Source organism: Buteo buteo, chromosome 19 (assembly GCF_964188355.1).
Source record: "Buteo buteo chromosome 19, bButBut1.hap1.1, whole genome shotgun sequence".
Lineage (NCBI taxonomy): Eukaryota > Metazoa > Chordata > Aves > Accipitriformes > Accipitridae > Buteo > Buteo buteo.
The window spans coordinates 9377280-9401601 of record NC_134189.1 but is presented as its reverse complement, the minus strand read 5'-3'; the positions used below and the strand labels follow the sequence as shown (position 1 = coordinate 9401601).

The following is a 24322-nucleotide window of genomic DNA, read 5'->3' as shown; positions in this document are numbered from 1 at the left end:
TCTCTATTGCATAAAGTGCCCTGATAGGATAAGAGTTCAAATCAATTTAATTTATTTTGGTTTGGGGCAGGGGCGGAGGGGGCAGGCGATCGGTGTTTGTTTATTTTAATACTATGTGTGATTACAATAGCTCCACATTAGCAACTGCATAGAACCACTTATCTTAATGGACCAAGTGTTACAGCCATGAAAGCGCTTTAAGTTTTGCTAAAGTTCTGCTAAGAGTTTCTCTGGATTGTCATCCATTGTAAATAAGTTCAGAATCTGTTTTGCACTGCTTAATTCATAGAATTATATAATAGTTTGGGTTGGAAGGAACCTTTAAAGGTCACCTGGTCCAAGCCCCTGCAGTAAGCAGGGACATCTTCAACTAGATCAGGTTGCTCAGAGCCCCGTCCAACCCGACCTTGAATACTTCCAGCAATGGGGCATCTACCACCTCTCTGGGCAACCTGTTTCAGTGTTTCACAACCTCATTGTAAAAAATTCTTCCTTATATCTAACCTAAACCTACCCTCTTTTAGTTTAAAATGATTACTCCTTGTCCTATCGCAACAGGCCCTACTAAAATCTCAGTCTCTATCTTTCTTATAAGCCTCCTTTAAGTATTAAAAGGCCACAATAATGTCTCTCTCAAGTCTTCTCTTCTCCAGGCTGAACCACCCCAATGCCACATGAAAAACAATAAAACCCACACACCAGCAACACCTCCAAGGCTATAAGCTTTTCTCTCCTAAAATACATAGGACTGTGTATATTTTAGCATTTGAGAGGGTAAGGAAGACACCAGCAGTAATGACTTGTAAGAGCAGGCACTTGTGCTATGAAAAGCTCTCCTGGCCACACATACCCACTCACAGACACACATCTTGCTCTGCCAAGTATTTTTTCATCCGTGTAAATTTTTAAAACACTGGCATCTCTGGAATAACATCCATTCTTTATAGGGCTCCATAACTTCATTATTAAGTAATGCCTCCATTAAGTGAGAAAGTAGCCGTGCATTTCATCTATACAGTATATTCACAGTCACATTAGCAATGCATAGTGATATGCATTCATAAAAAAATGCATACAGCTGTCATCATTTCATTCCTGTGCCCTCTTGTGGCCTCTCATTATTATTCCTAAAGCTTGAAGCAGTCTTAAACATTATAAAATATGCATTAGCTCATTCCATCATGTATCCTGCTCTTTATTTAGCATGGCATTAGAGTGCTATCTTTTAATCTTGAAATGACACTCTGACAGTATGAAAGTGAAGATAAGGGAGGCTGTGATTCAGAAAAAATACCTGCATATGAAGCTGAAATGACCAAAAGCTGAACGCAGACAATTGAACAAGGTTTGTTTATACAAGCATGCTTGCCTAAACCATATAAATAGAGCAATTCACATCAGTCCAAAGCCCACCTGTTTAGCTACATTTGGATCTGTATGGGGTGGTATAATTGCCATCGGCAAGGGGACAAACAGGATGCCACAGCAGCTCAAATTCCTGACAGTTTAGCGGACACTAAAACGTTTTACTTGCATGACACACTCTGGGTCTGTACCAAGTCCAATGATATTATTCTACACCAATCCATAGGAAACAGCTGTTCAGTTTAAGAACACAGTTATGCTCCTGCTACGCTGCTACTTCCACAGTCTTGCAGCTTCTCTCCTCCCTCCACCTCTACAGTTGCACCTGACTTACATTTGTTTTTCATTCTGCTCTTATTCTGACACTTCTGCATCAGCATAAACTTTCTTTATATCTGTACTTGGTATCTCCTTTAGAAGATCAAAAATTTTGAAAAGCTCCCCTTTTAGCCCTTTTCCTCCAGTAAATGCCATTTTTCCTTGTACTTTTTTCATATTTAAATCATGAAGTCCCTTGGAAACTCATGATACAATCAATTCTTTCCTACATGTATATATCTTGGGTTTTTATGGTCTGGCTTTCCTTCTGAATTATAAGAATTATAAGATGTTAAATCCAACTCCAGTTCTAATTCATAAAATAACTGCCCATTCCCAAGGCTAAGGAAATAAAAAGTTCCTATTACCTCTAGATTCATGGAACTCCAGTGTAACATGTGCATCAAATCCAAGGCTGAAGTAATTATTGAAGACACTGAGAGGAAGCTGTAATTGGATAATAAAAAGACATGTTAAGATAACACAAATGAAACATTCCATAACACACCAGGAATTAAATATTTTAAACCTGGCATGTTATGAAAACCTATGAAGAAGAAAGTAGAACATATCAGGGAAATGTATGCGGAAGGTTGCTCTGAAGATTAGTAATGGTTAGTAGAAGATGATCAGATACAAAGCCCCGAAGAACACAAACACATCTACAGTGCTTTATGACCATACAAGTATCTTTGTAAACCCATCAAAGGGTTCCTTATGTTGTCATTGAGATTTCCATAATGCTGCTCCACTTAACATGTCAATACAAAGGTTTTCTTAATTGCTGGCACTTCAAGCTCAGCATGCCTAACAAAACTCAAGCTTTGTTCTTCCTGCTTCATATATAACCAGGAGTGATGCAAGTCCCAGACAAGAAGCCCTAATTCTATTGAGGATGCATGAGGCAGGGAAGCACACATCTGGCCTCTTCTTCATTACACGTGCCCAGCAGGGCTGTGGAGAGAGAACAGTAGCATCCAATAGGTAAGCTAGAAATTATAACTGAGAACAGGAAAATGGTTCACAGAATCTTTTTTTTTATGATTGTAACATTTTTGACACCTCCAGTCCAAATGACGTATTACTATAAATGTAATCCCCTCACATAAAAATTTTCCCATTCTTCAACTATCAAGATACACTAATGGAGGTTATATGGAGACCCACATATGAAGAAGTTAAATACAGAAATACACTACACCTTGCTGTAAAGTAGGAAACGGTATCCATTAGTAAAATCCTATGGAATAACATTCTACATGCTGTTTTTAGTTTTGTCTAATTTAGGAGTGGATGGTAGTCACAAGGTTGCTCCTCCTGCCACCCCAGGTTAACTAGCGAAAAACAACAATAACCTTTCAGATAAAATGCTAGGGATTTTTTCCAGGGTTTAGTTCTTGAGATAAATGCTCAATGCCTGGGAGTTACAAACAACAAATAAATGGCTGGTATGCATTACGTTTCACACACCTCTGGAAGTACTGACACATGAAGAGAGCAAAAGGAAGAGATGCAACTAGAGAATTAAAAGGTTTTATAGCTTCCCCACCCATGGAGCTTACAGTGTAACCCACAGATGCTCTAAGCGTCCTATAGTCTCCCTGGGAAAAAGAAGGCTCTAACCTTACGTGCCCCATCCTCCAGCTCATCCTGTGGCAAATCAGGGTTGCGCTCAACCTGGAGATTCCAGCGGTCCAGCTGGACAATGGTCCCATCTTCTACATGGCACAGGATCTTGGACACTGGCTCATCGGTGTAACCCTGACAGCAGAGTTTCACCAGAGTATCAGCCATGGATAGTGAAAGGAAAGCAAGTCAGTCACTAATTACCTGGCAGACCTCCCTCCTTTCAGACAGGCCTAAAATTCCAGATCAAATGTTCCTAAGAACATTGGAGAGGAACTCAAAGTGTATTTGCCTTGCCGGGAATAACTCCAGTCATGTAGTCAAGGATAAATACAGAGAAATAAAGTTTAAACTACACTTAAATTAGAAGCCTACATGTCCTCCTCATTACTTGGCCTGAAATACCAGACAGATACATCTATGTACACTTTTATTACAACAACTACATCATTAGTAATCCAAGATCCCAGACTGGAAATTGAAGCAAACCATTGGGCCTAACTGAAGCAGACCTTGGACACAGCTCTGCCTGCTATTTTAGCCAAAATGAAGTTCCACCCTACACAACTAAATCAGAGCAGCAAGTTGAGAGCCCACATATAAGGGTACCCCAGTCAGTGCTTACCCCACCCCAGTTGAGGGTGCGGGCAAGGTCATTCCCAGTGCCCAGCGGAAGGACAGCCACAGGAGGTGGGGGGCTGAGTTGCAGCTCGTCAAGGATGGAGAGGATCCAGCCCACCTATAAATGGGAAATGCAAAGAACTGTTATTCAGCAAGATTAAAAGGGATGGAAAAAAAAAGAAAAAGACATATTTTGATGGTATCCCCTTTGCAGAGAAGATCAAGTAAAACAAAAGGGAGAAGGGAAAATTAGGATATCTGAAATTTAATTCTACAACTGCCCCACCTGAGGTTTCACCTTTCAGAGAACAGGTACTGCAGTTTTCATGAAGCTCCTGTGCAAGCAAAAGCAATGGGATGTAAACACTGGCTATCTTTAACAGCACACAGAGATACTGAGGAAAGGCAGCACATAAGTTGCTGTTCTTTAAGCAGGGTATGAAAACACATAGAATTACACCTGGTATTATAAGGCTACCTAAATATTGCTCTGAAAAATACTGTATGTAAAAATGAGTGAAAAATAATATGGACAATTCAAGAGAATTCTTTTAAATTGCCATTATGCTAAAGGAAAATAACCTTTGACAACCATTATGAAAGATGATGCAAGACACACATTAAGACAGCATGGTATCTCAGAGCATGTCCTGGAACAGAGTCCAAGTGAAGTCAAGCATGGACGTGCCCACAGGTCTCCCATTCCCCAGACAAGAGACCTTAGTGCTGAATTATTTCACTCAGTGCAAAGCATAATATATATAATATATATATATTCTAGTCATTTGTATACACACACACATATATATAAAATAAAAGACTAGAAAAAAAGACAAACCAATGCTCAGAGTTGAAGGGTTTGGGTTGGAACGATGAATCTGGCTCTTTTGTATCATAAGCTATTAGTTATTTTAGAGAGCTATTTCTCTTTCTTGTGTCTATTCTGGACTACATAAAACTTTCAGATAGAAATCTAGCCAGAAGGAACAAATTACTGTAAAATATTTAGGTTTTATTAAATGGTAATTTCCAAGGGGAGAAAGAATTGTTGCTGAAGATGTTATCAAACTTTTTATGACTGAAATTCTTGCTACAAGAAAATAGGACTTTTTCTTTGACTTTTTCTTTAACTATTTCTCACCTTTAAAAAGAAAAAAATTACAATCTGTGAAAGAATCTGTGCTGCATTTTTTAAAAAAGAATTACGAAAAAATAAATATAAGAAGATAAAATTTGTTGGGTTTTTTTTTTTTTCCTGATGCCAGTCTTCAAAGGTGCAGTCTCTACTGGAAACGTGAACTTTTAAGTAAGACATAAAACTGAAATCCTGACTGCAGCTGGACAGGATTTTTCCTCCCTCAACTAATATTACTATGATTTCAAATAGATTCTTAACCCAAACCGGGATGACACAGGAGCTTCATGAAAGGCACCCAGCATAACATGGACATTGGGAACAACAGTTGGAATTTGAAGGACTGCAGAGGGGGTGGCCTGGTAAATACAGCAACCACCACCCTATTCAGTATTCTAGGGTATGTCTTTCTCCATGTCTCTTGATGGATAAATTTAATTTTGTATAAATAGGATTTATCAGACAGTTATTTATCATAACCAATTGTCCAATTATTAAAGCATTCATCTGATCCCACATTAGAGCTCTTTGTCTGACAACAGTCATCTGAATCACAACTCTCATGAACTTGGATATCACCAAAGGTACTTAGGTCTATCATAGGCAGCATGGTAGGACTAAGCAGAGCCCTTAAGGGACTTTTAGAGGTAAGTAATCTTTTACTTTTCAAAATATCTATCCTTCAGTATTGATAACAGGAGACAGAATAAAGACTCCTGATAACTTCACTGGGGTCAGGACTTCTTAAAGAGTCCTTTGTCATTGCCACTGACTTAATCCATACATCTGTGCCTCAGCCTCCCACTGGTACAGGTAACATTACAATACCTACCACTTTTGTAAATGCTTTTAACTGATCAATTAGTAATTTGAAGTTTCTGTTTATAAGTACAACATTGTTATTTAACTTGAGGTCGTTTCTAAACCTTGTACATTAGTTTTACAATCAAGGATGACATAGACTGTCATTTCCTTATAAACAGAAAGCTCCTGACTGCTTTGTAAGCAAAGCTGTCCATTTATACCCTGAAAAGGAACAGCAACAGCGATGATGGAAAAGTTACAACAAGTTCTGATTCACCTTAATAATGGAAGGTAACATCTGGTCTCATTGAATATTCACTAAGTCCGTTTGAGCCAGATTTTTCATTTCTGGATGTAATGGCTTTGGGAATAACTAGATATTAATTTGCTTCAAACTGAGCAGCAGCAAATGTGATAGTGGAGCGCTGCTCATACTGATGAGAAGGTGCTGCCACCTGTCGCTTGCACTGCTCAGCAAAGGGAAAACAAAGGATGGTCAGACTCAATGTAGTTGCATTCATTTCTATTTTAATATTTTCGGGATGAATTTTTTTTCCCTATTAAAATACGGGCTTCCTCAGGTGGAAGAAAAAGACTTTCAGAAACAGATTGAAACGCTTTTTGCAGCTTATGCCTTCTGCTAAAGGAATGCCTTGCACATTTCTCAACGAAAGTTCACGATTCAGTAACAGTAATATCTTATTTCCCAGGCACCAGCAATTGAGTAGTCTAATCATGGGGTTTTTTCTCCATTCTGGCAGGGGAAGCACTGGTATTAATAATCCCTACATCTGGGGTTAGTAATAGAATTATTATATGTATTAAATATAAAATTAAATATTAAAAGAACCCACAGAAGCTGAACAGGAAGTTCCCCCAGAAATTCAAGCAGAGATGGGTTAAGAGTAGGTGTTCAGCTCACTAAAAAAAAAAAAAAATTCTCCTCATGCCCTAAACATCTACATATATCTATCATGGCCAGCCATTGCATGTTAAAAATAGTAATGCATTTTCCTTACCATACTTGCTGTTATAACTATTATCAAGTGCACGTTTGGGGAACTGAGCTTCAGAGAGATTAAAGGTCAGTTTTTCAACTGCATTTAAGCACTCAGTGGCACAGACTGAGATTTACAATGTTCCTAAGTACTGGAAAGAATAATGGGGTTGTAATACCTCCATTACACTCATGGCCTGCAGAATCTGAACTGCAGACCCTGTCTCCAGCTAAGGGTGCCTAAATCCTTTAAAGATCTTACCTTAATCGCTTATCCAAGAACACACAGAAATTCAGCAGCAAAGCAAGATACTGAACCTGGATCTACCAGATCCCAGGCTAGTAGCATGACCAACACGATATCATTCCTCACAGACATTTTGTAAAGAAAGTGGGGAAACCCACTTTCTTTAGGCACCTAGGAGACCCTATATGGCTGTACTCAGACAACATGGAGACAATAGCAGGAAGGAGCAGAAATTAAGATTTAGTAGCTCCCAGACACTGACTTAACCTGCTAGACCCTCAGAGCTGTGTAAATAGTGAGAGGATGCCAGCAAAGTTAGTCTTTTTTTGTTTTTCTTAAGCTGTACCAAATCTTTATGCATAAAGCAGATAGGACCTTGGACATCAGGATCTGGGCCCATCGCTACGCAAGCCAGGCCACACAGAAAATAAAAAAAGTAATAGATTTCACAAGCGTAAGGTATGTTATCTAGCTCTGCAGGCATTGTGATGTGGTAAACCCACAACTGCGAGGATTTTAATCACTTGTCCAATGACCACGGGGCTGCCAGGCACCAGCCACCTACCGTCCCGTCCCCGCCGCAGGCCAGGATGCGCAGGTTTGGCACTTTTCTGTACAGCTCCAGCCTGGCCAGGGGAGGGAAAGGGAAAAAAGGGAAAAAAAATCAGAACAACAATGCAGGCACTTTTTATGCATTTTGCCTAGTGACAGTTTAACAGCCGCTTATCGCATTTTTGAATATTCATTACTAAGGGTGTGGGTGGAGGCGGGGGGGGGGGGTGGGGGGGGGGGTGGAAATCTCAGCGTTACCAAAAGCCTCGGCAGTGAGAAGGCACCAGCCCTGGCAGCTGCAGACGGCATCAGCCCCAACCCAACCTGAGCCCTATGGTTCACTTCACATCTTCACACGTGCACAAAACCACTAGGATGTGAAATGGGGCCTTCCTCCATGGTTAGGCAGCACATCTTGAGAAGTATTTGATCAGTTTAGCATGCTCCCATGCTAAATCTGAAAGGACAGATTCTCACGTTCCCTCTGGAGATTACAAAATCTTTCCTTTTTCTCTTATCCTAAGCAAACAAATATAAACTTCGAGGTCTTTAAACAAAATTTAGTGTTTCTCATCAGGATTTGCTGAGCCACCATTTCCGAGGCATGTAGAACATGACAGCTTCAATTGGTCACTACTTTTTTTAACACCACAGAAGGCAAGAACATCTAATAGAGTTCTTTCTCTGGATATCTGGTCTAAGATACCAGCAGGAGAGCCAAAAAAGCACATGTTGAAGACCTGCTCCTTCAGTTGCAGGAAGAAGAGAGGCATAATGAAATATCTCCTAATGGAGGGGGTGCATTCACATGTAGAGAGCTGAGTGACCAGAGGACCTAATCCTCCTTTAACTCCATTACACAGCTCTGAAAACTGTATGTCTACCTTAAAGCTTCTATACATCATGAGAGGATCAGCAGTGGAGGTGTTTCTGCAGGAAAAAAGCTTGGATGCCTTGAATAGCAAATACTTGGACCATTCTTATACAGGTAAATATTTCATTTTACATTATTATTAACTTTTTGTGCTGCCTAACTTGTGAAAGTAGCACTGAACAGATGATTAAGTAAAGCAAGTATCCCTATCTTAAACACAATAGAAGGATGGTCTCTTAACCCTTAGCAGTGAGAATCAGCCCTTTAAAGACAGGTCCTCCATCCCTTGGAAGTGGCTCACACTTCAACTATTGCCAGATAAGCTGAGTTAGTTACTCAGCAAGCAGAGGTAGTTGGACACTGCTGAAACGTATGGAAGTCTGGAGGCAGCCTCACCCCATTGTAACACTCAGCCAGTAGGGAATGGTCAGGCACTGGGATGAGCAGCGAGTGTGTCTTGGAGCCATTTGGAACTGGCTCTGTCTGGCATGGGGGCAGCTCCTGATCTCTTCTCACAGAAGCCACCCCTGCAGCACAGCACCCCACGCCCCCACTACCAAAACCTGGATACATAAACCTCATGCACAGTCTACTAATCTATCCAAGCTAGACCTTCATCTGCTTTCCTGATCAGAAAAGAATGATGGTCCACAGTGCTGAAGGCTCAAGAACTTACGCATCTCTTGGCCCGTCCTGAGAGAGATCAAAGACCTGGCGTGGATTCAAATACCACATAAACATTTGGAGAACCTTGGTGCCCTGGGAAGAAAGAAAAATCAAAGGAAGGGAAATTATGAATAATTTAATGATTATTAGAAATAATAGTGTTAATTATTCACTATATTTGGACTGCTTTTCTTTCTTCTGTGCTTTATAAAGCAAACATAAACCAAGAAAAAGACAAACCAGAAAGTGGCATAGCAGATGACAGCTCTATAGAATAGCAACCCACCAATCTGGACAGGGTGCACATGCATACGTATAGACTAAATTTAACAACACGTATCACTAATGGTTCATAAGAACAGGTGTTTGCGGTCAGACCAAAGGTTCAGCTCCCACAGCAACCTTTTCTCCTGCCTCTCACCACCTGCAAAAAGAAATCTCTGTTATCCCACACCACCCTCAGCCATCCATGACAGCAAGAAGTCGAACAAGCTTGTGGGCAAAGTCTCCATCACATTGAACAGTCCTGCCCAACGTCCAAGCAATGACATTGCTTTGACCTCCACCACCACCACTGTGGACACTCATAACTGTAGCCCTCTATCATCTGATGAAGCAGGAGTCAAGGACTCTATGGACTACAGCTGCCCCAATGCTCCCTCACTCAGCACAGTGTGGCTAGCCCATCACCTACAGATATAATTTCTGCTTTCTCAAACTCTTGGGTTCATATTCCAGACACTCAATTTCCTTCCTTCATGTTCCGCCCAGACACAAAGTGGCAGGATCTTGTACTAGCAGAAGAGGGCCAAGGACCCTATGGGGCAAGCTTGTACTCCAAAATAATTCAAGAATGCCTTTCAGATATGGCCTGGGGGTGCAAGTCAGGAATTTTCAATAGGTCCCCCTTCTGAGGGATGGCTTTTCTGTCTGACACCTTCCCCTAAGCGGAGTACCAAGGATAGCAGTCAAAGTGCCTAGGAAAAAATAGAACAGAGAAAATAAATGTGATGTTTGCTGTAAGTATTCTCCCAGCCTCAGCTATTTGCAGTTCATAGAACTCTTGAGCCAGAGCAGGGTACAGGACTTTAGTAACCTTCAGGATTTCATCTTCCAAATCTCTCCTTCAGCCCATGAAAACTTTTAGCATCCACAACATCCTACGACAAGATGTTTTGCAGCTGAACTACACACTGTGAGAAGGACTGACTTTTTTCTTTGTTTAGTCTTAGCGGTTTCATTTGATATCCTCCCTAATTATTCTATGAGAGGAGAAAGTAAGCAGCAGCTATGCTATTCTTTATGCTCTATAGGCCTCTTGTATCTTAGATCACTCTTTTCTTTTCAACTAGAAGGCCCTGTTTATCAGAAGGCACTCAGATTGTTTGGTATTCAAAAAGTGGCAGAACTAACCTGGAAAACATTCACTTGGATAAGTTTAAATTCTAAGAACCCTAAGAAAGAAGTCTGCTGCATGTTAGTCACTGAAACTTGGTTCTCTATGGTAGAGTACAAGAGTAGTAATGATTTTTTAAATGCCACAGGAACGCATCATTTCACATTCACTAATTTCACTAGGCTTTCCCAGTAAAATTAAACCACATTTTGGATAAAAGTCTAAGACTTCATTGAAAATCTAAATTTTCTGTGGAAAAATGAAGTATTCTGAAAACCTCCAAACTATAATTTTAGATTCCTTTCAAGAATCTGAAGATAGGAATACAACTGCTCAAATACTCAAGTATCCATTCCATACATCCAATTCCACTGAAGTGGAAAGGGCATTCACAACAGCAAGGACCTCTTCCGAGGACTGCAGTTCAGGCATAGAGTTCTTCCGATCTGACTGACCAAGAGCTAGTCTTATTTGCAGAAACACTGCTATTAAACTTTTTGACTTGGATCCAAATGATGGTCTTACCTGATTCCCTCCACTTTTTGGATTGACAAAAACCAGCAGTGGCTTCATGAGTGGAGAGGAGATAGGCTTTATCACAAATGGCCGACCTTTGTTATCCTGAGAAACAGAAGCAGAAAACAGCTTTAGTACAAGCTATATATGTTTCCCTGGCATAACATGTGCAGGAGACCCAACCTATCTCTACCAAGACTACCTCAGGTACTGGAAATAGTACAGCCATGTTAATGTGGCACTCAGCTGGGATTAATTTATCCAGCTGAGACCATTAAGAAAGAAAATAAGGGGGGGGGGGGGGGGGCTAAGGGGGGGACATCACTTCAGGCCAGCACAAAACTATTTTAAAATTTTACTCAATATTATTTCCCAAAAAACCCAATTATTCATCCAGCACTAATAATGTGTCAGATAAAGTGCTATTTCTAACATGAACAATTTTCCAATGGAAAATAAAATGAGATAAACTACTTATTTCATTAATTCCATCTAACAGACAAGTTGAACCAGCACTTATTTTCAGATGACCTGCTTTTGAATTCTTGGCCTTGCCGCCCTCCCACCTTTGAACAAATACCACACGTCAAACATGACACGTCAACGAGAAAACTATTTGCCTCCCTACTCCCTACCCCTGCAGAACACCAGAGAGCCCAGTAGTGAGGGCACTCTCCTGGGCTGTGGCAGAGAGATTCAAGTTTCTCATCAGCAGTTCTCCCCCCACCCAAGCAAGGACCTTAACCAGAGAGCCGTGGCTATGTAGAGGTGAGTCTTCCTCCACCTCTCCTATGAAGCTGTTGTTCATTTATATAACTAATCCACTAGGCAGGGTCTGGAAACAATGTCTTCTATAAGCTATGTGGTAAATCAAACCATCAGATCACTTATCTGTTTTCTCCCTCTGTGGCCCAATGCCAATTTTCACACAAACAGAGTATTTCCAGTATGATATCTCCTAAGGGAGACACTCTCAAATTGGACCAGACCCTTGCATCAGTGCATTCACTATGGATTTCACAACCCCAGTTTCACACCCCTGGCTCTGCCCAGTGGAAACCAAGGGTCTGAGCTGAGTCTCCTACATCCCAAGGCAATTGCTGTTTCACTAGGCTGCTGGTCCTTTTGGAGTCTGGTAGGTTGTTTCTTGAAAAAAATCAACTCAGCAAATAAAACGTCTCATACAAGTTTTATCAAAACTGATCTCACAACAAATTCAATAGTGTGGAATTTTCCAGTAGAAAAAGTATATTGAAGAGTCCAGAAAAAAAATTTAAAGTCTGTGTTTAGACATTTAAACAAAAGGATGCTGATTTCCAAAGCACTTGAATACCTACTTCATTGCCTCTTTTGCTGGCTTTTCTTTTAAAAGATGTTCTCTTCTTTCTCCGTGTTGAAGTCTTTAATGAGTTCTACATCAAAAGAAAAAAGAATACATGAAAAGCAAAACAAAATTTAGAAGACAGGACCAGACAGAGCCCCTTTACGAAGCTCTTCCATGCATGTCCACTTGGAGAATGATAAGAGTATCTGGCACATGCTCGAGATTTAAATTACATGCGCTGCATGCTTTACACTTCCACACCACCGTTTATGGAGAAAGCCACACACGGAGACCAGACTGGTGCTTTGGAACTGGAAACTTTCCCACGCTGTGAGGGGGAAAAAGATCAGATGCTCCCATAGACTCACATAACACCACATGTTGTACCTGCCAACCCTCCCAATAGGGGTAGGAGACGCCCGTTTCCCCTTCGGGGCTCCAGTCTCCTGCCCAATCAGGCTCGTCTCCTGGTATGGAGACCACCTGCATAAAGATGTAATAAAAAACATGATAAATGAGATATTTTTCATGTTTTTTTTAGGAAAGAAAACAACAAGTTTTAGCTCTGGCAACCATTATGACTCAACATAACGTAGGCCACCATGGCGGATGATGCTGGCACTGCGGAGTCAGTTCCAGCGTATCAAGAAACTTGTGTAATCATCTGCTAAGGAACAAACTGAATTGTTAACATTTAAGGATTTGGGTGAGGGGGTGTTTGTGGGGTTTTTGTTTGCTGTGTTTTTAAATAACAATATCACTTAACTACACACAAAAAACCAACCATAAACCTGCTTTTATTTTTGCAGAACCTAGTAAAATAGAACTTGCATCAAAGCTATTCTCCAGGCTGTTAATAGCCTGCTCAGCAATATTGAGCCAAAAGATGTTCTGGTGTGATAAGAACAGTCCAAAAAGGGCAATTTTTTTTTTTTTTAATTATTTTAATTCAGTAACTGAAGTCGTACCTGCAGGAAACCCCAACCCTTTCCATATGATTGAAATTTTGTATTATAAGAAATACTGTAATTATGTTGACAGTATTTCAACTTCTAGTTTAGCCATCACCAGGAAATAAAGTAACACAGGGAACTAGAAGGAAGTTTATTGGGTTTTTTTCTGGCTTCAAGAGGGGAAGCAAGATCCACTCAGCTCATCTAAAAGTTCATTTCTGTCCTGACCTTATTCAAAAGTGTACCACTAATGAAAAAAGCCAATGACCAGAGATCATCAAATCTGTAAACAGTGATGTCTGTCCTTACTCCTGCTTTCTATCCAACAATAACAGGAATAGCTACTAGATTCTGTTTAATACCTAACAACCACTTCTAGAATTTCAAGACTTCAGTACGACACACCAGGTACGGAATTTATTGTTTCCACATCTCAGAGAAGTTAAGAAAAACTAACAGCTAACTCACTCAAATACCTAAGGGCACCGTCCTTTTTCACCCAGACCAAGAGAAGCCTGCTGTAGAGCACAAGGTCCCAAGCTTTTTGTCACCTCTCAACATTCCTTGTAGACCAGGATATAGCCATGCCTTGTTGCTTACTGAAAATACTGAACACAAGACAGCTCTGCAGAGCAATTACAGGACATTTGCCCTATTAGACCATGTTTTGAGAAACCACCTAAAGAAGTGTTCTTACTCTTCCTTACTCTGATACAAAGTGATCTTGAAAGCATAATAAGCCACAAAGACTGCACTGACTACAGAAGTGCATTGGCAATATCATCTGCGTGGTCTTTCATTGCCCTACCTCAGCAATCACATTGCCTGTAGGCAAAAGTCTTTATGTCAAGAGAAAGGTACGGGGCATTACTCTCAAAGCTGCCTCCCATGGGGGTCTTAGTCTAGTTCCTCAGCTGTTCCGTGATGAAGAATTCTCCCTGGAGTGCAGTGAATTCTGCTGGCAAATACTAGTCTGTAACTCAAGTCAGATATTATACTAGGCAAGTACTTCACTGTAGCTCTGGAAGAAGGACTGTACTTGTTATTCTACCTCCACAACGGATGGACCTAAGCCCAGTGAAGTTCTTCTGGGAAGAGCAAGAACAGTTCAGTAAAATCCTGACTAATTTTAAAAGAATAATCTAAAGAATGTTTAAATGTAGTTGTCATTAAATCCCGTTATATCTCTTTTCTTGCCTATGGGTAGGGTAGGAAGAGGCACACAGCTGTATTAGAGAAACAGTTTTAGTCTAAGCCTCCATTTACGATTATAACAATTTTCATTTCCACACTCAAAAAGGCACTAAAATATGCTACATCACAGCTATGTTATTTCACTTTTTTTTTTAAACGTGCCTACGCCTATAGTGTTAAGAGAACGTAAAGCTTTTCTACAACGATTGCAACTGCATGTCCATAGCAGATGAAAGGCAAAAAAGCTGCTTAAACATACGCAGGTTCTCTTTGCAAACATGCAGAAGAATAACAGCCAAGAGTAATCAGTCTTTGCACATTGAAGTGAAGAAATAGATGCATACTACCTTGTCCACATAACAAGGTGATGAGTATTTTATAAATGTATAATGTTATTCAGCAAAGTACCTGATAGCGAAGCATACCTTTAAATGGGCACCATATGTAAATCCTAAATTGCCTCTAGAGAGGAAACCTCTCCTTTGTGGATGTCAGTTTGGCAATCTTCAAAAGAGATTTTTCATATTATTGAATGGTCAGTATAGTTCTCAGCACGCTTAGCTAGATAAATAGAAGAACTGGACTCCTTCTTGTACGGTGTTGGGCAGCCTGAGGGCCACAGCCTATCTCAAGCAAATCCAATGGACCCTTTCAACCTTTTCCTTTACATTTCAGCCTTCATTTTCAAAGGCTTTCAGCATGCTGGGCTTCAAATAACTTAAATAACGAACAGCCTCTGGGAAGGTCATAGAATCATAGAATGGTTTGGGTTGGAAGGGACCTTAAAGATCATTCAGTTCCAACCCCACTGCCATGGGCAGGGACACCTTCCACTAGACCAGGTTGCTCAAGGCCCCATCCAACCTGGCTTCAATCTTGACTGTCTTCTGGTTGTTCACAAACCAACATCAGGCAAGCCAGCTGCACTCAGCAATTGAGGAAATAAAGAAATAAACCCAGAACTACAAACATTCACTAGCACTTTTTCAAGGTCTTCAAAGGAGGAGGAGAAGAAAACACCATGTTTACTCACCTTGAACAGAAAAAACTTGGAATTTTAGTTACTGCCTTTGCCTTCCCAAACAGAAGACAGACTGAATCAGTAAGTATATCAGCCAGATCCTCCTTATTATCTACTTTTCTCCCACAACGTAAGCATATAGCAAGTCCATTCCTAGAGCTAACACCACATGGGCTACCAAACCTCACCTATAACAAAATACCACCAGTCAACAGGGGTGGCCTGCTTTCACAAACCAGGAGATGGAATTGATTTGAACCCCAGGAAATCAGAGCTGGTATCAAAGTGCTGCTAACACAGTACAGAAACACTGGAAATCAATAAAGAAGTTACAGAAGTGGCTCACATTATGAATAACATGGAATAGGTATTGGGAGTTTTCCATTCATGTAAATGGATCATTACATACAGGGCTACCACCAATCCCAAAGCTATTTGAACCATTCTGAACATTATTCATCTTGCAATCAATTGCTTGCAAGAAGCAAAAGCTCCCCATTTGGAATGTAGGTTGTCAGCAGAGAATTGTCCTTAACCAATTACACCATGATGCTTCACTACCACAACATTGCTGGTAATCAGAGGGGGAGTATGCTCTTTATTCAAGCCCAATGTTTGAAAGGTGGTGACCCGTGTTGTACAAAATAAGCATGGAAAACCATTTTTGTAGCAATAAAAATTAAAATTCAGGGCAAGGTTTTGCTACAAAAAGCCATCTTATTTGCTTAAAAGAAACAATCAACAAACAGGATGAAGGCACCACTAAAATCAATTTCATATGAGTAGGGATTTCAGTTCAGGAGTTGCCTGTGACCAAGGTAAGTAGTTAATTAGAGCTGAGGAAATATTTTATAACGAAAAGGCTTCTAGCCAAATTTATTCTGACTGTGGAATATGTGAAAAACAGATTGCTGGCTACATATTTATTTACTATCTGAATTTACAAAAATTTGTGAATATTGTGTTTGTGTTCTGTGGATTGAATGCAGTGAATATTTCATAATGTTTACCAAATGTTCATATAGGGTGAAGAGGGTCATAATACACAGAAGTAGAGCTGGCCAGAAACAGCAGAAGAGGAGAAAATATTTCTTAAAAAAAACAATAAATAAGGAAACAAGAATTCTGCCAAAAATCTGAAAACATATCTGAAAGATGTTTCAGTATTTTCTATAGCAATAAGGATGCATTCCCCAGAACTAATACTGCAATGCATGCTGTTAAGAAGTTTCATGGAAATATGCCCATTGTCTATGCTAAATATCATTTTGATCTATCTAGTGCTTCAGTTACTCAAGATAAGGTTTTTGCATGCTACTGACCATGAATTTCAAGGACTGAAGATGTGATGGAGTATTAGATTGAAGTACTTCCTCTCCACTCATGACTCAGGCACATAACGTTAACAGATATTTTCTTTTAGTGTGACACTCTAAAACTTTATTTAAAAGCATTTTTCCCATTAATTATTATTAACTATATCAGATATATTTTTTTATTTGAACTTCTCTGAAAAAAAATGGACAAGAAAAAAAATTGCCTAAAAATATTATAAGGAAGGTACCCTGCTTTGGCCAAATGCCAAATCAAAAGAAAATTACAAGTGTTGATTTTTTTTTTTTCCACTAAAAATTAGATAAAATAAAAAAGAACAAAGAAAGACTTCTTTTAGTAAGGTCAGACATGGATACATCTATCAAATACCACACAGGTGCTGAAAATTAGCCAAGGTTAAGTCCCTGCTGAGGACTCAGATTCTTCAACAGGAGAAGAAAAAAGATTTCTCTGGAGGACACTGGAATAAAACTAACAGAGCAAGAAAAGTGTGGGGAAAAAAATGCAAATGCAAAAAAAACTTTGTTTCTCAGAGAGGATGTGGCTAGGGATCTTGCCTACTCTCTATGGACTTAAAGGAGAAACAGCAGTCTCTTTGGTCAACTTTTTGATTACTCTATATTTCCCCTTCCACCCTCCTCCCCTTGTCTTTAATATCCAGCTTGTTAGAAACGCCACTCATGCACAAATCTGACAGTCATATCCCTAGACTGGAAATAAAAACCGAGCAGTGTCACAACTTAGACCTTTTTCCAGTTTTATGGGACTAATTTTGTCTTAGTGCCTTGCCTACAGCCTGAACTTTTTAGCTTCTTGTTGACAACCAGGATACAGAGCCAGAAAGCCAGGGGTCACTTCCCAAGTATAGACACACTAATGTTAAGAGCCACATGTCACTACTCTATAAAACCAGCATTCCTGTCAATGGAGAAAAATTACAAGAAAATGTGAGTGGGAAGTTTCAATATCCCAGACACTATTCATTTCAGAACAAACACTTGTTCCAGTGCTTCTGAAATGAAACGTTTACCAGCTTTTCTGCCTCCCTGATATGTTCAGTGTTTGTCTGTTTCCTTCAGTTCAACTTGGAATGAAAACAGACTTTCAAAGAAAAAAAAATACTTCTTGCATGACGTGAATCCCCTTTTAATTTTTGGCCAGCTCTCTTTTGGATACCTTTTCTCCCTATTGTGTTCACCAGTGAATTATCCTCTCCAAGAGATATCACATCCATTACAAAAGCTTTGAAGTCTAATGCTTGTTACCTGCAACTAAATGAGCACGTGGGCTTGCTGCTGACATTCAGCAAGCACTGATGTAAGAAAGACATGATTGTTTAAACGTCCATTGATGGCAAATTCAGAGGGATGCCAGTCCAGCCACAGCTGATTCTTACTGCAGTTCAAGTCAATGTTTGTGAACAGTTTTTCCCTGTATTTGCTCAGCTCTATTTAATGAAACATGCTTGACTGCCTACAACACAGGGGATTTCTTGCAGTATGCTTGCTGAACTCACAGTTACAGGAACAAATCTGAGCTGGATTTGCTCAGAACAGAAGTCATGTTTGTTGCTAATCGTCCCAAACAGGGAAATCTACTGAAGGGCTGGATGGAGGGGCGGGAGGATACAGGTTCATAATCACCATGGATGTATGCTGGGTTTCAGGGAGACAGGGTTGAACAAGCATGCCTTAGTGAAGGAGTACCGAGCGGCGAAGCCAGGTTGGCCCTACACAGCCATACAGCTTCAGAACCAGACATCAGCATGCAGTTACCTGAGGTTTCTTCACCTTAATGATCCAGGTGGGAGGCACAATGACAGCAGCGTGAGCCCCCAGGGAACATGGCTCCTCAATGTGATGTAGCATGAAACAAGTGACTTTGTTATGAAACTGGAAGAGAGGAAAAGAGTAGAGTCAATAAGGAGGCTAAGAAAGACAAAGGGGAAACGTGGAGAGGAAGAAGAGGGTGATGGTACAAAAACTGGAGCAATGGTCCCAACTCCACCATCTTCAAGTTCTTCAAACCATGGAGTTTTAGGAACATGTAACTAAAGGTCATCTTCCCTAGCCAAACCTTCTTACAAAAACAAACAAACAAACACACACACACACACCCAAAAAAACAAAACAAACAAAAAAAATCCAAACAAACAAATCACACCCAACCACTCCTACTTAAACACAGATCACATATTGAAGACCACCACCTAGTTTGATGCAGCTGTATGTATTAAGAGCCCTTTGGCTGTCTGAGCTAGCCACAGCAGGGCATTGTCGGGAGGCAGCCAGTGACTACATTGTGCAGCAAGACTTTTCTCCTAGAGGACTCGTGTCAGCCAGATAAAGTTATGGTGTCTTTGAGCAAAAGGAACACAAATAGCAAAACTGGGGGTGATTCACAGAGAGGGAACCCTGAGAGCCAGGAAAAATGAAATTGCTCGCAGTGTGGCCACTCAGTGAAACTGCTACCAGTCTCCCTGAGTAATGTTCACTTACCGCCAGCTTGCACCAGGAACAACTGATGGCCACAATCTCTTTACTGTGGAAGGAGAATTTCTGCTGAAAGCCCTAGAATAAGCGGGAAAAAAGAATTAAACTCCTCCTGACTACAAGAAAATTTACACCTTTACTTTAACTCTTGCCAGGTGACTGTGGTAGGCTAAATCAGTTCATTGAAGTCAGATACATTGGTTCAGCCTCAAATCTCTTAGACACTAAACAGATTTAGGGGGGATAAAACAATGACAGGATTCACAGAGAAGTTTCTTCAACTGGGGCATTTCACACACACTTTTAAAAATACTTCTGCAAAATTTTATGCTTTTTCTTAGATTTTGTAGTTTAAAACAACAGAAGAAATAGAGAAGGAATGCTTATTTTAATGGATTTCTACAGACCTGACAGATTCAGATTTTGTGTTGAACAAAACATTCTCTTATTGCAGTCTTGTTTGCTCTAAATATAAACAAGAATTTGAGTTTTCCTTTTTTTTTTTTTTTTTAATACAGAGTGGAATCAACTACAAAGTCTGTGTGAAAATGTTCTGATTGGGAAATTAGGTTTATTGTTTTATTGAGCTGACTCAGATCAAAATCTTTTTAGTAAGTTCCAAAAAAACAAGATGGTCTGATTCACATCAAACAGATAAAAGAAAAATATTTCTTTATAGTTTTAAAGAGAAAAAGCCCATCATGACCAACAAATATGAGATTTTATTCTCCCACAGAAGAGTTTCACTTTGTAGAATGCAATTTCAGCAGACATATTACTTTTCTCTAAATTCTAAGGCTGGAAAAGACCATTTGGTCATATACACCCTTCTTGCATATAACCCAGGCAACAAATAGTAAGTTATAGCCTAAAAATTTGTGTTCAGTTCAAGTTTATTTTAGCCAGAGAAAGAATGGATGTGGGCTGACAGCTGCAGAAATGGAAAGTCCAGAAGTTCATTGAACAGCTTGTCATAGTCACCTTCACTGCTTAGATTTCAGATTTGCAGTCATCTGGGTCCTTCATTCATTGGCTTCCGTCAAGCCTCTCTCTACTAGAGTGAGTAGCCCATCACCAACCAGAATTTTCTAATTCAGTCTCTCTACCAAGTCACAAATTTGTAAGCCAGTTTTCTTTTCACCAGGCTGAGTTTTACCTAAATCTCCTACATGCTGGGCAATGCCCAAGACCCAATGCAAAGAGTTATAATTGGATTTAGTAACACCTAACAGGACATTGCCTCACTTCTATAATTAAGGTTCTTTTCTTAGCTGCTGTGGAAAGGAACAGGAAGATGGACACCTGCAGGAAAAATGAGCCTGTTAGTGCTCAGTGCAATGACAAGTGTCAAGCACACCAAGAAGGAGAATTGAATGAACAACAAAAAACCCATCCAGAGATGCACTGGCCTTGTTAAGCGAGGGATTGAGCTACAATCTGTCCACACGTGGTAGTTGAGGACAACCCTATCAATACGCTGAAGAGGAAGAGGCTCTACCTGTCTGCCCACCATGCAGAAGTGCACATTGCAGCTTCTTCTTAAGGTGTCCCCCAGCATGTATTCAAACCAACTTGCCAGATGGACCACACCACCAACTAAGACCTGCTCCTAAAGAGGCTTGTGTCACCTCTGCCTAGATTTTTTTGTTTTATTATTTTTTTAATCCTTCCCCCTAATGCCTCAGGTTTTACATTCAGAGAAATTCAAAGAGTAGATTCTTCACAATGATGGTGATTTGGCATATTCAGGTTTAGTAAGGGAGTGTGGTCAAATGGCTTCACAAAGAGCGGCCGGCCAGCTGCATCTGGCTGGGCACATCTAGTCTGCCATTCAATGTGGACACAAGAACAGAGTGACAGTACATATGATACAAATGCTGGAACAGAGGTCTCACAACTGGACAAAATGCTCTATTCTCATTCACTTATACCAGTGCTTCTTAATGTTTCTCACAAATCTCACTCTTTCTTGTCCCAACGTGTATTAAAAAAAAAAAAATTATTTCAGCCCCTCAGGGGCATGAAATGTTTTGGTTTGTTCTGCTTTGGAACAACCAGGGGAGAAATTCTTCTCTCCCAAAACCTCCACTAATAAACCCTAAAATTCAGTACATTAATTCCACAGCCCATCAGTGGTGTATTTTAAACATATGGACTGAGCAGCTTGCCTGGTTCTGGATGGACCGTTTTTCATTTATTCAGTAAGCCATTTGGCTTTTAGGGAGTCATTAGAGAAAATGATACAGCAATAAAAACATATTAATGATAAGTAGCAATAAAACACCACTTTTCTTCCTCAAATTGCTTTACAAATGTGAGCTAATTCTTCCTAAGGATACATGTTTGAGGTAAGATAGCAATTATTTGAAAGCTAGCTTTACAAATAAAGGAACTGATAAAATAAAGCAATGCACTGCAGGTCACAGAGAGATTTGATGGGTACTATCAAAAGTAGAGGCAAAATGTGGGCCCCTCTCCAGAAGGAAATGGGAGACCTGATTACCCAGGACATGGAGAAGGCTGAGGTACTCAACAACTTTTTTGCCTCAGTCTTCACCAGCAAGTGCTGTAGCCACACAGCCCCAGTCACAAAAGGCAAAGGTGGGGACTGGGAGAATGAAGAACGGTGCACCGTAGGAAAAGATCGGGTTCAAAACCATCTAAGGAACCTGAAGGTGCACAAGTCCATGGGACCTGATGAGATGTATCCATGGGTCCTGAGAGAACTGGCAGATGAAGTGGCTAAGGCACTGTCCATCGTATTTGAGAAGTCGTGGCAGTCTGGGGAAGTTCCCACTGACTGGGAAAGGGGAAACATAACCTCCATTTTTAAGCAGGGTAAAAAGGAAAACCCAGGGAGCTACAGGGCAGTCTGTCTCACCTTTGTGTCCTGCAAGATAATGGAGCGGATCCTCCTGGAAACTGTGCTATGGCACATGGAAAATAAGGAGGTGATTGGTGACAGCCAACATGGCTTCAGTAAGGGCAAATCGTGCCTGACAAATTTGGTGGCCTCCTATGATGGGGTTACAGTGTTGGTGGATAAGGGAAGAGCAACAGACATCATCTACCTGGACTTGTGCAAAGCATTTGACACTGTACCACACGACATCCGTTTCTCTAAATTGGAGAGACATGGGTTTGATGGATGGACTACTCAGTGGATAAGGAATTGGCTGGGTGGTCGCACTCAAAGAGTTGTGGTCAATGGCTCAATGTCCAAGTGGAGAGCAGAGATGAGTGGCGTTCCTCAGGGGTCAATATTGGGACCAGCGCTGTTTAACATCTTTGTCAGTGACATGGACAGCGGGATTGAGCGCACCCTCAGCAAGTTTGCCAATGACACCAAGCTGTGTGGTGTGGTTAACACGCTGGAGGGAAGGGATACCATCCAGAGGGACCTTGACAGGCTTGGGAGATGGGCTGGTGCGAACCTCATGAAGTTCAACAAGGCCAAGTGCAAGGTCCTGCACATGTGTCAGGGCAATCCCAAGCACAAATACAGGCTGGGCGATGAGTGGATTGAGAGCAGCCCTGTGGAGAAGGACTTGGGGTATTAGTGGATGAAAAACTGAATATAAGCCAGCAATATGCGTTTGCAGCCCAGAAAGCCAACCATACCCTGGGCTGCAGGGTAACTGGAAGTATATGAAGAAAGGATCACTTTGCATTCATCCTTAAGCTTCTATTACTGCAGACAGTCATGAACTGCTTGCCAGGTCACATGGTCTGAATATTCTTACTTTGTATTAAGGAAAAAAAAAATAAAAATCTGATTTCTCTGATGATCCCAGGTAACAAACAGCTAATAACAGCTAAAAGCTATAAAACTATCTTTTTTTCCACCTGCAAGAGAATGAAATGAGTTCTTAAACATCATGAATGGTGTAGAGGATGTGGTTTGGGAGCATTTATTTACCATCTCTTCCAACACAAGAGCTATGGAGGATTAGAAAAAACTAGTAAGTGACAGGTTTGAAACAACCAAAATGTAATTCTTCTCATAGCAGGTAGTTAAGTTTGGGAATTGCTTGCTAAAGAATGTTGTAAATGCTACAACTTTACAGGAACGGAAGGATCAACTAGACAAGACCACAGGAGAGAAAGTTATCATAGGCTGTTAAATATAAAGGCACCATTCCTAGAAATTCATGAGACAAATTCTTAGAGGCCAGCAGACTGCTTTGGGGATGCATCACTAAACACCTGCCCCATCTTACACTTTTCCAAAATAAGCCACTATTGAACACTGGTACTTTGTCTTGAGAGATATGGCCATCCTTCTGTTACAGTCTCCAGTTCCAAAAAAGGGGGAACCATCACAGCTAGTAGACAGAAATAGATTGTTTCATTCCACTGCACTCAGTAAGATTTTGAACAAGGCTTTCCAGCCTCCCTTCCCTAGGACTGATTTCTGTATATACTATTTTTGCAGTTCATCAGTGAAATCACCCCTGGGAGGAAGAAGAGAAAACTGAAGGTTAGATGAGAGTGTGTAAGCTGTATCTGAGCTAGCAAGTAACATGTAACAGTGGTAGCACAGGCTCTCTTGGTACTGAGGACACTATACACAAGGGTTTTCAGAGAATTTTACTTTAGCTGTAGTGTGGTCGTGTGGACTGAATGCCCATTAGTAGCTGCAAAGTTAACTTTCAGTTAAGTTTAATCTAAATGGAATTCAGTTCATTTGCTGCAAGACTGTCCCATGTGTGAACCGTGGTAAGTTATGACAATCAGGAAAATGCATTCCAAACTGCACTTCAGATCTAAGGTAGAATGCTGACATAGACACCTCTGTTCTCCAGCTCTCAGGAAGTGTCAGCCATGGCACAGAAAGCACACAAAATATAAAGCCACAAAGCCGTGCTAAGGATGTTGGGGCACAT

General features: G+C 40.5%; 1 protein-coding gene across 1 annotated transcript in view; it reads right to left on the bottom strand.

Annotated features, from left to right (window-relative positions):
* DGKI (diacylglycerol kinase iota) overlaps window positions 1-24322 on the bottom strand; it is a 175232-nt gene that overhangs the window by 90201 nt on the left and 60709 nt on the right. The window contains exons 7-15 of the mRNA XM_075051054.1: window positions 19443-19514; window positions 18720-18836; window positions 12455-12529; window positions 11127-11222; window positions 9216-9298; window positions 7679-7739; window positions 3935-4048; window positions 3307-3444; window positions 2052-2130 (exon numbers count right to left, since the gene is read on the bottom strand). Coding sequence (XP_074907155.1) covers window positions 2052-2130; window positions 3307-3444; window positions 3935-4048; window positions 7679-7739; window positions 9216-9298; window positions 11127-11222; window positions 12455-12529; window positions 18720-18836; window positions 19443-19514 — 835 coding nt within the window. The remainder of the gene's footprint in view (window positions 1-2051; window positions 2131-3306; window positions 3445-3934; window positions 4049-7678; window positions 7740-9215; window positions 9299-11126; window positions 11223-12454; window positions 12530-18719; window positions 18837-19442; window positions 19515-24322) is intronic.